The 15,865-nt window shown below is 37.6% G+C and overlaps 1 protein-coding gene across 1 annotated transcript in view; it reads right to left on the bottom strand.

Moving 5' to 3' along the window:
- The window catches only part of BTBD10 (BTB (POZ) domain containing 10), a 65,291-nt gene extending 61,752 nt beyond the window's left edge, over positions 1–3,539 (bottom strand). Inside the window, exon 1 of the mRNA XM_006865825.1 lies at positions 3,439–3,539. Coding sequence (XP_006865887.1) covers positions 3,439–3,539 — 101 coding nt within the window. The remainder of the gene's footprint in view (positions 1–3,438) is intronic.
- Between the last annotated feature and the right edge of the window lie 12,326 nt (positions 3,540–15,865).

Here is a 15,865-nt window from a genome sequence, read left to right on the forward strand (position 1 = left end):
CGTTCTGCTGTGCATGGGGTCCGTTCTGCTGTGCATGGGGTCGCTATGAGTCGGTTCCGACTCGATGGCACCTGATGACAACAACAACAACAACAATTCTCTAATAAACCACATAATCATGTGTATTGTCTGTGAGTTCTAGGTGGCCACGGCAACAAATTGTAGGCAGTGGTAGAGAAGTAGAGTGCTGTGGGAAGGACAATTGGTGTCAGAATTGGTAAAGAAGGGTGGAGTGTGGAGGCAAGTGTGACCTCTGCTTCATAGGAATTGGCTTTTGATGATGTTGAGTTTGATTCTCCTCTAACTCTGTGACGTCAAAGGAGGTCAGACGCTGCCCCCATGCTATTTTTACAGTAAAGCTGCAGTTTGCCAGAAAACAGTAACACCAATAGTACTACCCAGTTACCAATGCTAGAGATATCAAAAAGAGGCACAGTAATTCGTGAAAGAGCAGCAACAAAAAAAAAAGTAGTTACTGCCCCCACTTATGACATTAGAATTTTAATAAGTCAACTTAAACTGTTCTCTCTTTCTTTCTTTCAGTATGTCTATCAGTAATGTGTAGTCTTGGTGTGGGGCACTGTGGGCTAATCCCTCAAACTGCAAAGTCATTTGAATTGCAAGGTTCAAGCTAACCAGCTGCTCCTCGGAAACCCTATACAGGGTGGCTATGGGTCGGAATCAACTCAATGGCACTTAACAACAACAACATCAGTACTGTAGCATAGCAACAACTGTGAGGTTGGCCCAGGACCAGGCAGTGTTTTGTTCTGTTGTACATAGGGTCACTATGAGTCAGTACTGACTCGATGGCACCTAATAACAACAAATCAGTAATGGCACTGCAGGATAAGCATTGGACTGCTAACTGCAAGGTTGGCAGTTCAAACCTACCAGCCACGAGTTGGAAACTCTATACAGGGTAGCTATGAGTCAGAACTGACTCTAAAGCACGTAACAACAACAACATCATTAGTAATGGCCTGGTGCTTTAGAATAAGCACTGGACTGTTGCTTCAATGTCAGTGGTCCAAACCCACCAGTCACTCTTGGAAACCTATACAGGGTAGATATGAGTTGTAATTGACTCAACAGCACATGACAATATGTAATCATTAGTAATATGTACCACATAAGATGTTGGAGAGTATAATTTGCTGATGTTACCATTCTCATACTAACCCCAAAGATCTATAAAAATTGGGTGCATAAAGACAATAATAAAAGTAAATAAATCAATAAAAAAGTAAATAATAATGAAAAATAGGTATTGAACTTACATCACACTATGACAACAGCATTGTTAACATAGAACTCTGTCCTAAATTGAGCACTACATGTGCTATTAGTTTTTATAAATTTTCCCATTATATGTTCACCTTTGTCATCCCTGCATTATATGATACAGTACTGTACATCAGCTAAAAAACAAAAAATCAAGAACTAGGAAACATAACATAATTCACCTGACAAAAAAAATACACACCATAGCAGATATAAATATAGTCCCCTACTTTATGTGATCAATCTAATGTCCTTTTGCAGTGCAGTGAATTACTTCATATGGCTTTTCTACCCATAGTCTTTGTAACTCCCACCAAATGACTTTTTTCCCTGGTGGGTCTGGGTAACAGAAAGTGGGAAAATATGTTAATAGGATTATAATTATATCACTACCATCAAAGAAAAAAAACCAGGAGTAGACCATGCTCTTTGGGCCCTGTGATTTCTGTGCATTGAACCTCCTTAACCCAAGAACAGAAAGTTCTGACACAGAGGAACACCAGCAGCAGAATCAAGAGAGTATGAGACAGAACCATGCGCTTCCCAATCCCCAGAGCAAGTAAAGCTGAGTCAGCCTTTGAGCAGGAGGCTCACATGTGCAGTAGGGTGCCTCCAGGCACTAAGTGTGGGAACTAGGTTTGCTAACTCACAGAGCTCAAGCCAAGTGCCTTCAATCTGAGGAGTTATGTGCCCTGTGAGCATTTAGGCCAAGGGCCTAGGGCCAGACAGAGGCCTGCCAGTGGGCATGGCAGAAGAGAGGTTGTCTTGACTGAAAGAACTGTACCCTAAATATTTCTGACCCTAAACTGTAACTGTGAGTATGGTGTCTTAGTTCTGTATGGCCACTAGAATGAATTATCAGACCCAGTTGAGAAGTAGAGAATGCTGTGGTAGAGATAATGAGTGCCATTTCTGGCACCCTTTAATCTCTAAGAGAAGATCATTAAACATAAAGTGGAGAAAGAGAATTACAGTGCCAGTTAAATAAAATATACACAAAACAAACTAAAAAGCACACCTATCATTTGATATGTACTAATAAATAAATTCAACCTCAACCATGTTAAAAGTAAAAAGGAAAGCTGGACCTCGTATTAGGAGACTTAACTTGTTGTTGTTATGTATCGTGGAGTCAGTTCCGACTCACAGCGACCCTGTACAGGGTTTCCGAGGCTGGAAATCTTTACGGGAGCAGAAAGCCTCATCTTTCTCCCGCGGAACAGCTGATAGTTTCGAACTGCTGACCTTGCGGCTCACAGCCCAATTCGTAACCACTACGCTACCAGAGCTCCTAGGAGTCTTAACTACTCCTTTACAATTATAAAAAGGCTTTCAGCTTCATGCATGTTTTACTGTTTCTCAAGGATGTTGGTGTTAATTAACAATGCTCAGAAAATTATATATATTCAAGTCAGTTAAATATTCATTAATATCCTGTAAATAACATTCATAAAGTAAAACCCTTCATAAAAACATGCTTACATACCTGTAATATGTGAAGCTTATAAGTTGTCAATAAACACCCTAAAATATCAGATCAAAGAGTGGTCTAAATAAAATGCTCCTCATTAATTCACAAAGCACAAAATGAAAGCTATAAAAATAACATATAAATGGGCTGAAACTTTTGAACAAATTGTATTTGGTACATCAAAGTTTTAACTGAATTAGAAGAGCTCAAACAGATTAATTTTCCTAGTAGGTCTTGGATGGCAACATGATATTAATATATTTACATCATAAAAAATGTATGGAGTCAAATACTGACATAAGCCTATAAATTACCATGTGTAATCTGCATACACAAAGTATTTAAGAGCATTAAGTAAACTTTTATTATAAAATTTTAATTATAAAGAACTACTTGTTTTATCAGAGTTCTCAAGTAGGTAAGTAGTAGTATTGATTCATGGGGTAATTGAGATTTTATCCTTATTCTGAAATAAAAATAATTCAAACAAATACAAATATAAATAAAGGAAAATTCAAAAGACTTGTTTCTCTAAACATTATTTACGGAAAAATATAAACATTCCTAATATTTTGTAAACCATCCCTTAACCTCTGACAGGACTTGCCACAACCAAATGCAGTAAAGTCATCACAATGAGTTTTATCAACATTTTGTTATGTGAAATACATCTTTTTACCTACCTTGAATGTTTACAAAGTTTACGAGGTCTACTATGCAATTTCCGATCCCAATTCTCTGGATCACTGGAGTTACTGTCATAAGGATGAGGCCGTCCTGCCATCCCACTTGAGGCTTCCTCACACTACTGCTTTGAAAGCACACATGTAGCACCCACAACCTACATAAAAGAGTAGTATTGACCTTTAAGTCTAGTCCAAGCAGAAAAAAATAGTCACAGAATTTTATATTTTTTCTGATACTGTTGTGACATATTTTTTTAAGTGGTGAACAGATTATAAAATATTACACATACAAATGTCACAAATTGGATGAAAATAAATACAGGTAGTCCTCAACTTACGACATATTTAGGTTATGATGACACACATTTAGGACTATCTGTTTGGTTTGGGATTTTTTATATCTTATTGTCAGTAATATGTACTACATGCCACGTTGCAGCACATAATTTGCTGCTGTTATCATTCTCAGATATTCATTCACAGATGTTCAATGTTATGATTTATAAATACTAATAATAATTTTTTAAATGAGGTATCTTATTTATGTCAGAACTGACATATGACAGAGTGATTAGAAGAGAACCCTGTTGTAAGTCAGGGACTACTTGTACCAGTCGTCTTTTTGGGTACTTCTCATTTGGTTCTTCTATTAAAATTTCCACCTCTGGGTAACAGTTTAATGCTGGACTCTTTACATTTAGTAAGTATACTTAAAACAACTGCCATCAAGGTATGTTTCCAACAACAATATAGCACCAAAAAGGCAAAAACATTACAATCATTCCAAATTTTATTTGAAATAATTCCTTAATTATAAAAAGAAAAGTTTAAGCTGCTTAGAAAATAATCTAGTCTAGTAAGACCAAATTAACATTGTCACTACTCTAACCAAGTTAAACACCCTGAATAGAAATTTAATATATTTGCTTAAAAATAAGGAAATACAGTTTCTTCCTTATGGTGCAATTACTACAAAATATCTTATCAGTATGATTCATAAACTTGAGGTCTTTTCATATATGAGGTTTGTGACTGTTATTTCTACTACAGTCATGAAATTACAAGAATACCTGAGCTAAGTGCTTTAATGTATATTCACTATCCAATTATTCTTCATAATCTTCCTACGAGATGGCCATTAAACTCTAAACTCCCATAAATTAAACAAAAAACAATCTCGATTTCAGTAACTGCCAAAGGTCTACAGATTAAAGTCTCAATTTTGGAAAATGCTCAAACTTGACTATTTTGTATAGAAACAGTAGTTCAGATTTAATTAAAAGAAAAGCTAATTTGAACAAAGTTATACAGGCTAGACTAGCACCCTGGTTTTAAGACACCCACTCTTGTATGCTTTCTATATAACTTCTCCAACCTATATTTGATGGAGGAAAGCGAGGGGGATTTGTGCATAAAAGTCAAAGGGAAATCCCAGAACTCGGAAGGTTCCATACTTTCCAGAGTTTTTTTAAAAAAGTGATCCAATATAATTTAGCGAATAATATAAAAGACAAATTCATTTAAATGGTAAGTTTCTATCTAACTCAGTAGAAGAAATGCTTTAAATTTAGAGAAACCACATTGTTATTTTACAATTCTCAGTTACCGTGTGCCTTTTTTCCTAAAAACAGTTGAAAATCTCCTAGTAAATGAATATTTTAATTCATTAAGCATATAAATAAAGTACAATCAATGAGTAAAATAAAAATAATAGAGAGGAAGGGAAAGAGTTACACATGGCTAATTCAAATTCATAAGGAAATGCAAAATATTTATTTGATGAATGCTTCTGGAAAAGGAAAGCTATTTCCTTAGGAGATACTGAATCACAGAAAATTAATTAGGTATCGTTGTTGTTGTTAAGTGCCGTCGAGTCGGTTCTGACCCATAGCAACTCTGAACAAGGTTTCCAAGGCCATAAATCTTTACAGGAGCAGAAAGCCTCATCTTTCTCCCACGGAGCAACTGGTAGTTTCAAACTGCTGACCTTGTGGTTCGCAACCCAATTTGTAACCACTATTAGATTATAATAAAAACTATTAAATTAATTTAAAAACATAAAAATATTTCATCTGAGTTTTTAACTATAAAAATAAAAATGTATTAACTACACAAAGGAAACTTTTAAAACTTCAATTATATATTATCTGTATTGACACAAAGAGGCAAAGAAAAGAGGAAGAAAGAACAAATTAGATAAAAATAGGTGGCCATTGTGCAAGTAGAACACAAAAATGTAAAGAATAGTTTTTGTTTGTTAGGTTCCAACTCATAGTGACCCTATAATAGAAACTGTAGGCACAAGAAGTGGGGGAAAGAACAATGTAGAGGCTTAAAAGATTCTGGAGAATTTTCTCCTTATTCTACAGGTCTTCCAGAGGATTTGAAATATTTATTGATGAAGACCATACACTGCAGCCTTTAGTATGAACTGCATCTCAATGTAAAGAAAATGAAAATCCCCACAACTAGACTGATAATAACATCATGATAAATGGAAACATGACTGAAGTTGTCAAGACTTTATTTTGCTTGACTCCACAATTCGCATACATGGAAGCAGCAGTCAAGAAATCAAACGATGTATTACATTAAGCAAATCTGCTACCAAAATACCTCTTTAAACTGTTAAAGAGCAAGGATGTCACTTTGAGGATTAAGGGGTGCTAACCCAAGCCTCATATGGATGCGAAAGCTGGACAGTGAATAAGGAAGATCGTAGAAGAATTGATGCCTTTGAGTTGTGGTGTTGGAGGAGAATACTGAAAGTGCCATGGACTGCCAAAAGAACCAATAGATCTGTTTTAGAAGAAGTGCAGCCAGAGTGCTCCTTGGAGGAGGTCAAGATGCCTAAGCTTCGTCTCTCATACTTTGAACATATTGTCAGGAGAGAACAGTCGCTGGTGGAAAAGGATGTCATGCTGGGTAAGGTGGAGGGTCAGAGAAAAAGAGGAAGACCCCTAACAAGATGGATTGGCCAGGTGGCATCATTGATGGACTCAAGTGTGGCAGCGGTAGTGAGGTTGGCCCAGGATTGGACATTATTTCGTTCTGTTGTGCATGGGGTTGCTATGAGTCGGTTCTGACTCGATGGCACCTGACAACAACAACAACCCAAACCATGGTATTTCCAACAGCCTCAAAGGCATTTGAAAGTTGGACACAGAATAAGAAGAATGGAGAATCTATGCATTTGAATTTAGTGTTGGAGAAGAATATTGTAAAGTACCATGGACTTGGAAGGAGTACAGTCAGAATGCTCCTTAGAAGCGAGAATAGTGACTGGTCTCTCATATTTTGGACATGTTGTCAGGAAAGACCAGTCCCTGGTGTACATCATGTTTGGTAAATGATGGTGGAAAAAAAGACCCTCAACAAGATGGACTGACAGAGTGGTAGCAACAATGGTGAGGATGGTGCTGGACTGCACAGTACTTTGTTCTGTTGTGCTATGAGTCTGAACGGCAACTAATAACAATAACTTATGCATGACCTATATTCCCTCTCCCTCTCTCTGACTCCTGGTGTGGTACTATAGGATAAGTGCAGAAAAAAAGAAAAACCTTGAAGGGCATTTCATCTAACACAATCCACTAGTACAGAGGAAATTCAAATTATAAACACTTATAGGAGCTCTAGTAGTGTAGTGGTTACGAATCGGGCTGCAAACCTTAAGGTCAGCAGTTTGAAACTACTAGCTGCTCCACAGGAGAAAGATGAGGCTTTCTGCTCTCGTAAAGATTTACAGACTCGGAAACCCTGTACAGGGTTGCTATGGGTCGGAAACAACTCGATGGTACTTAACAACAACAACAGGCTGTCTTGGAGTTCTAGTATGGTACTGTGGGTTAATGAGCTGGACAGTAAAGTTGGTCTGAACTGCAGGGTCGGTTCCCTATATACATAAGTCACTATGGGTTGGAACGAACTCGACGGCATGTAACAACAACATAATCAGTCTTTAACTTCTACTTGCCAGTCTTAAAAGAAATCTATCATATAATTATATCTGTGTTTTAGTCATAGCAAAGAGCACCAATCATGTGGCTTTCATTCCCAAGTGAGCAGATATTTTAACAATTCAATTTCCAATGCCAATATTTGTTCTTAGGAAACATACATCAAGATATTGAAGGAAAGGAAAGAAAAGTATATAACAAATACCTGTAGAAACATTTTTCAAGCTATTACCAAATGACTCCTAAGTTTCCCCCAAATAATTCTCAAAGGTGCCCATCAAAATCACAGTCCTTTTGTCAGCACTTGTTCTTTTTTCCGATTTGCTTTAGTTAATGAAGATCAGGAAAGGAGTTCCTGGGTGATAAAAGGTTAACACCTCATAGCATAGATGAACCTGGAGTACATGATGCTGAGTGAAATAAGTCAAGCAAAAAAGGGCAAATATTGTTATGAGACTGTTGTTGTTGGTAAGTGCCGTCGAGTCGGTTCCGACCCATAGCGACCCTGTACAGGGTTTCCGAGGGTGTAAATCTTTACGGGAGTAGAAAGCCTCATCTTTCTCCCGCGGAGCGGCTGGTAGTTTCAAACCGCTGACCTTAAGGTTCGCAGCCCGATTCGTAACCACTACGCTACCAGAGCTCCTTTGTTATGAGACTACTACTGTAAAAACTCAAGAAAAAAAATTTCCAGACTAAAAGAAACATTTTTTTTTTTTTTCCCCTAACAGGTCAGGCTGCTAAACTCAAGGTAGTTATAAACTATCCGCCGTTCCATGGGAGAAAGATGAGGCTTTCTGTTCCCGTAAAGATTTATAGCCTCAGAAACCCTAGGGTTGCTATGAGCCAGAACCGACTCCACAGCATACCACCACATATATTCCACAAATATGTAGGCATTTGAGGAAGGGTATTTGTACATGGGCAACCACGGGAAAGAAGCAGGACAGCTTTTGTTGCACAGAGGGGATTGAAATCACTGAGATGAAACACAGCACATGATTTGTTGAATGCAAAACTGATACCTTGTCAGTAAACCTTCACTCAATTCACAATAAAAAAAAGTAGTAAGTTTTACTGGCTAAGTTTTCAACTATTAATTGATAGGTTATTCATATTGGGGGGAAAAGTTAACTAAAGGTTGGAGTTTCTACTCTAACACACATGGGATCACGATTAATCAGAATAGACTCAGTGGCAACTATTTTCAACTGGTTTAAGATCAGGAAAGCAAATAAAGCTAAGAACTTTATTCATGCTTTTTTATTCTAGGTCACTGCTGACTAAATTTTATTAACTAGTCCTGGTGTGGCACTTGTAGGATAAGCACTGCATTGTTAATCATAAAGTCGGTGGTTCAAACCCACCAGCTATTCTTCAGAAAACCTATACAGGGACGCTATGAATCAGAATCGACTTGACAGCATTTAGTTAACAGTCTTATGATATGAAATTCAATTGATTTCTCTCTTCACTTAAGATCTACTTTTGAATCCTACAAAATTCAGGCATTTTGATGTTAGGAATATTTTTACAAAACAAATTGAATAAAATTACAACAATACTTTTAATAAAAGTAGGGATTTTTGTCCATTTAAAGACCTTATCTAATCCATTTGAACGTAAGACTTTCTAAGTCCAGTCATATTCAGTCCTTGATCTTTCAGAGGCGATCTAGAGATAAAAATTTTCAGTTAACTGATTTTACCTCTTTTATTTTATAGCTAACTTCTTAAGCAAAACATCAACTTTTCAAGAAATGAGGCATTCCTTCCCTCATCCCCATTTTAAGCAGCTCAGTAAATGCTTGAAAATCTTAAGCATTTATTGTTGTTAAGTGTTTTTATTGTTGTTAAGTGCTATCAAGTCAGTTCCGACTCATAGTGACCCTGTCCTAGGGTTTCTGAGGAGCAGCTGGTGGGTTTGAACTGCGGACCTGTGGTTCACAGTCTAGTGCTGGTCCACAGTGCCATACCAGGAGTCCTAAACATTTATTAAGTACCTACATTACAGGGTTGTTGATGTTGTAAGGTGTCACTGAGTCAATTACAACTCATAGTGACCTTATTAATGTACAACAAAACAAAACACTACCTGGTTCTCACAATTTTTGTGATTTTTGAGCCCATTGTGGAAATAAAATAAACATTCTTTGTATCTTAGTGTTACAGGTAGTGTTCTAGTTTAATAAAATAATTTTTTTTCTTATATTCAAAGATCATTAAGACATTTAAATTACCAAAACCTTGTGGTGGTGGTTGTTGTTAAGTGCCACTTAGTCGGTGCCGACTCATAACGATCTTATGCACAGCAGAAGGAAACACTGCCCGACCCTGGGTCAACCTTATTACTGTTGCCATGCTTGAACCCACTGATGCTGCCATTTGGTCAATCCATCTTGCTGGGGGTCTTCCTCTTTTTCTCTGACCCTTCACAAATAAATAGACTAACTAGTAGAACCAACTAACAAAAGCACTCTAAAACATAAGGAACTCTGAAATATATGAGATAAAGTGCTATCTTAAATTATGGTGGTGGTGATAGCATGCCGTCGAGTTGATTTGGACTCACAGTGACCGTGTATAGGGTTTCCAAGGCTGTAAATCTTTACAGGCGCAGAAAGCCTCATTTTTCTCCAATGGAGAGACCGGAAGATTTGAACTTCTGACTTTCAGGTAGCAGTCCAACATGTAACCACTACCAGAGCTCCTCCCAGCACAAACTATAGACTTTAATAAATGGTATTGGGATAAATGGATAACATTTGAAAAAATATAAAATTGAAACCATACTTCACACCACACAGTAGGATAAACTTCCAATGGATCAGCATCTATATGTAATAATGAAATCATACAAATACTTGTTGTTATGTGTCTTTGAGTCAGTTCTGACTTGTAGCAATTCTGCACAGAGTTTCCATGGAGCAGCTGGTGAGTCTGAACTGCCGACATTGCAGTTCAAACTGACCTTGTGGTCCAATCCTATAGCACCAGCCCAGGATTCCATATAAATAATGTTGTTGTTGTTGTGGCCATGGAGTCGTTCCTACTCATACTGGCCCTGTATAGGATTTCCGAAGGTGTAAATCTTTACGGGAGCAGAAACCTCATCTTTCTCCCGCGGAGCAGCTGGATGACTCAAACCGCAGCTTGTAGTTTCACAGTCCAGTGCTTATCATGTGGAGCCACCACACTCCTCTTAAAAAGCATTAGAAGCGCACACAAAAAAAAATAATATGGCATTTTCACCCTCTATCATGTTACAAAGGCTATAGAGTTCTTTAAAACACACAAAACATCCTGAAGTCACCTTTAAATTAACAGTTTAACTTGAAAGCATTGTGTATTATGCTCTTTTAAAAAATCACCTGTAGATGGTAGGGGGCAAGGACTTTTAAGTCAGCGACAGTAACACAACTAGAACAGAGATTGATGACCCAATGTAATGAATGCAACCAAGGTCAATGATCATTATGTCAGGACACTGCTGAACTGGACTAGGTTTTACGATGCATATTTTCACAAAAAGTAGGAGGGGTAAACATTTCCACTAACCTTCCACCTTCAAAAAAAAAAAAAACAGAGAAAGCAGTGGCAAAGGACATGGGCAAATGTCCTTAAATATATGAAAATGAACAGATGCTCAAAAGAGAAATGCAAATTATAACTGCACTGAGATGAGAAAAACAAAATCCTCCAATTTTTGCCCTTACCTCTTAGAAAGTTTTTTAAAAAAACAGCCATTCTCTACAGTATCATAAATAAAGCACGTACATGATAACACCTTTGGAGAGGAATTATACATTTAACAATATTACATAAATATATATCCTCAATTCTTCTAATCCCTCTTCTGAAAATACACCTGAAGATATACCTCCACAAATGTTAAACAAAATGTCCAAAAATAAATTCACTATGGCATTATTTGTAATAACCCAAAAACTCAACCAAATCCATTGTCATCAAGTCAATTCCAACTCTTATGGGTCCTACAGGACACAGCAGAATGCCCCACAGTGTTTCCAAGGCTGGAAATCTTTCAGGAAGCAGACTGCCATATCTTTCTCTCACTTTCTCAAACCAAAGGTTTGAATCACCAACCTTTCAATCCACAGTCAAGCCCGTTAACCATGGCACAAGGAGGCTCCTCATTTATAATGACAAAAAAATGAAAACAATTGAAATGTGCATCAAAAGGGGACTAACTGACAAAACTACAGCACATCCACAAAATGGGGTACTCTGTTGTGTGCTGTTGAGTTGGTTCTGACTCACAGAGACCCTGTAAAGGGTTTCCGAGTGGCTGGTGGGCTTTAACTGCCAATCTTGCAGTTAGCGTGGTTAGCAGTGCATTGCTTATCCTACAGCATCACACCATGGCTCAATGGAATACTATACATCTATTTAAAAAAATAAGGATAATCCCCATGTATTAATATGGATTAATTAATGTTTATGATACACTGAGTGAAAAAATTTAGGTTCAAAACAAACAATATATGCGTTTGCTATCTTTTGTAAAAGAGAACATGGTGGCTCCACAGGCTAAGCACTGAAGTGTGAACCATAAGGTCAGCAGTCCAAGCCTACCAGCTGCTCCTCAGGCGAACCAGGAGGCTTTCTACTTGTGCAAAGATTTTTTTAAAAAGCCTCAGAAACCCCACACAAAGTCACTGTAAGTCAGAACCTACTCCAAGACACTTACAAACAACAACAAGCCTTTTGTGAATGAAAGAAGACAAAGTATGCAGGCAAATATGCATAAATAACTTTTGCAAAATACTGAAAGGGTAAACAAGACACTAACAAATATGGTTACCTAGAGTCCTGGTGTGGCGCTGGACTGCAAGGTCAGTTTGAACAATGAGGTCTGTGCTTCAAGCTCACCAGCCACTCCTCAGAAACCCTATTCAGGGTCACTATGAGTCGCAACTGACTCCAGAGCACTTAATAACAACAACAACAACAAAAGGAGAGCAGATGAGGCGGAGATGAGTGAAGGCAACAGGTATAAAAGCAAGACTCTTGAGTGTACTCTTTTTATATAATTGTGATATCTGAACCATGTAATAATTTATACCATATGTGGCACTGTGGGTTAATGCACCAGACTGAAAAGCCGTTTGAACTGCAAGGTTGGCAGTTCAAGCTCACCAGCTGCTACTCAGAAACCCTATACAGGGTCGCTATGGGTTGGAACCCATTCGACAGCACTTCACAACAACAACAAATATTTAAATATGCACATATGGGCAGTGCCTGGGATTCATTCCAACACTAGACTATGTACAACCCATATTTATAAAAAAACACTAAATAAAGCCTACTATATTAAAAATTCAAGATACATAAAATAGTTCAGAATAACAAATGAACATTACTTTGTGATGTGCATCAAAACATTATACAGTATTAGTATGTTAAAGATGTTTTAGTGTATCTGCAAGTGTTTCTTTAATGCTTCTTATGCATAAAATGTATATAACATCCTAAGGCAAGTTTGACTAACTGACTTTAGATATGAACCACACCTAACTGTTCCAACTTAAATACGAATTCAACTTAAACACAGATTTAGGAACAAACCTTATAGATAATCTAGGGACATACCTTATATTAAAAAACCTATTTAGAACTATCCACCATGTGTCTGCCACTTTGTTGTTGCATATGAGCTTCCAGACTAAGATAGACTAGGAAGGAGAGATGGACTACTTCCGAATATTTAGTCACTGAAAACCTTATGAATAGCAGTGGAACACTGTCAGACAGCAACAAAATATTGAATTTTGACACATGATGAAGAGCACCAGAATACTGTCAGGTATGGTACCAGAAAATGAGGCCCTCAGGTTGGAAGACATTCAAAATATGACTGGGGAAGAGCTGCCTCCTCAAAGTAGAGATGATCGGGAGAAAGCCTCCTCTTTCTCCTGAGGAGCACTAAAACACTGAAACATCTTTAACATACTAATACTGTATAATGTTTTGATGCACATCACAAAGTAATGTTCATTTGTTATTCTGAACTATTTTATGTATCTTGAATTTTTAATATGTTGTTGTTGTTGTTAAGTGCCATCGAGTCGTTTCCGACCCATAGCGACCCTGTACAGGGTTTCTGAGGCTGTAAATCTTTACGGGAGGAGAACACCTCATCTTTCTCCCGCGTAACAGCTGGTAGTTTCGAACTGCTGGCCTTAAGGTTCACAGCCCTATTCGTAACCACTACGCTACCAGAGCTCCTTTTATTAGTGTTTGTTTATAAATATGAGTTGTACATAGTCTAGTGTTGGAATGAATCCCAGGCACTGCCCGTATGTGCATATTTAAGTATTTAGTGATGGCGCATGCGAATGGAGTATAGCATTCAAGACCTCTATTTGCTCATGGGGAAAATTCAAAGAGGAGAACTAGCTGTAAACATCCATTAAAAATCAGAACATGGAATGCATGAAGAATCAACCTAGGAAAATTGTAAGTTGTCAAAAATGAAATGAAACACATAAACATCAATATTGTAGGCATTAGTGAGCTGAAATGCACTGGTACTGGCCGTTTTTTAATATGACAATTACATGGTTTACTATGTCGGGAATAACAAATGGAAGAGCAATACCATCATATTCATCATGAAAAAGAACATTTCAAGATCTATCTTGAAGTACAGTGCTGTCTGCCTGTCACAGGATAATATCTATATGCCTACTATTATTCAAATTTACACATAACCCACTGAAACTAGTGATGATGAAATTGGGTAATTCCAACAACTTTTTCCATCAAACCTGTAATCAAGATGTATTGATAACTACTAGTGATTGAAATGCAAAGGTTGGAAACAAAAAGGAAGAATCAGTTATTGGAAAATATGACCTAGGTGATAGAAATGACGTTGGCGATAGCATGATAGAATTTTACAAGACCAATGCCTTGTTCACTGCAAATACCTTTTTTGAAAAACAGAAAAGACTAGTATACACATAGACCTCACCAGATGGAATACAAAGAAATCAAACTGACTACATCTGTGGAAAGAGACAGTGGAAAAGCTCCATATCATCAGTCAAAATAAGGCCAGGGGCAGGCTGGGAAACCAACCATCAATTGCTCATATGCAACTTCAGGCTGAAGCTGAAGCAAATTAAGACAAGTCCATGAGAGCCAAAGTATAACCTTGAATATATCCCACCTGAATTTAGAGATCATCCATCTCAAGAACAGATCTGACGCATTAAACACTAGTGACCAAAGACCAGAAGAGTTGTGGGACAACATCAAGAACATCATATAGGAGGAAAGCAAAAGGTCATGAAGCAGACAAGAAAGACGGAAAAGACCAAAATGGATGTCAAGAGACTCTGAAACTTGTTCTTCAGCATAGAGATGATAAAGCAAATGGAAGAAATAAGGAGGTAAAAATAGCAGAATAGAAAATTTCAAAAGGCAGCTCGAGAAGACAAACAACTATTATAACAAAATGTGCAAAGACCTGGAGTTCGAAAAGCAAAAGGGAAGAACACACTCAGCACATCTGAAGCTAAGGGAACTGAAGTAAAAACTCACGCCTCAAATTGAAATACTGAAGGATTCTATGGGAAAAATACTGAAAGCATCAAAAGAAGATGGAAGGGATATAAAACTCACTGAAGCGAAAAAGAAATGGTCGATGTTTAACCATCTCAAGAGGTAGCATATGATCAACAGCCAATGAAACTGAAGGAAGAAGTCCAAGGTGGCCACTGAAAGCATAGTCGAAGAACAAGGCTCCGGAATTGATGGAATACAAATTGAAACCTTTCAACAAGTCAATACAGTACTGCACACACTCACTCATCTATGCCAAGAAATTTGGACGACAGCTTCCTGGCCAACTGATTGAAAGACATCCATATTTGTGCCCATGCCAAAGAGAGGTGACCTAATAGAATGAGAAAATCATTGGACAATATCATTAATACTGCATGCAAGCAAAATTTTGCTGAAAATAATTCAAAAAACGGTTACGACAGTACATTGACAGGGAACTGCCAGAGGGTCAAGTCGTATTCAGACGAGGACGTGGACTGAGGGATATCATTGCTGAAGTCAAATGGATATTGGCTGAAAGCAGAGAATATAAGAAAGATATTATAATTTATGAACTACATAAAGGCTTTCAATTGTGTGGGTCATGACAAGCTATGGACAAAATGCAGAGAATGAGTATTCTGGAACACTTAATTGTGCTCATGAGGAACCTGTACATAGACCAAGAGGCAGTTGTTCGAACAGAGTAACACTAGTAATAGTTATATGCTGTGGCGTCGGTTCTGATTCATAGAGACCCTGTTTTGGATTAGAAGCTGTAAATCTTTATGGAAGCAGAAAGCCTCACCTTGCTCCCATAGAGTGACTAGTAGTTTCAAACTGCTGACCTTGTGGTTAGCAGACCAACTCAAAACCCGCAACAAACAAATCTGT

This window comes from Chrysochloris asiatica, unplaced genomic scaffold (assembly GCF_000296735.1).
Source record: "Chrysochloris asiatica unplaced genomic scaffold, ChrAsi1.0 scaffold00083, whole genome shotgun sequence".
Classification (NCBI taxonomy): Eukaryota; Metazoa; Chordata; class Mammalia; order Afrosoricida; family Chrysochloridae; genus Chrysochloris; species Chrysochloris asiatica.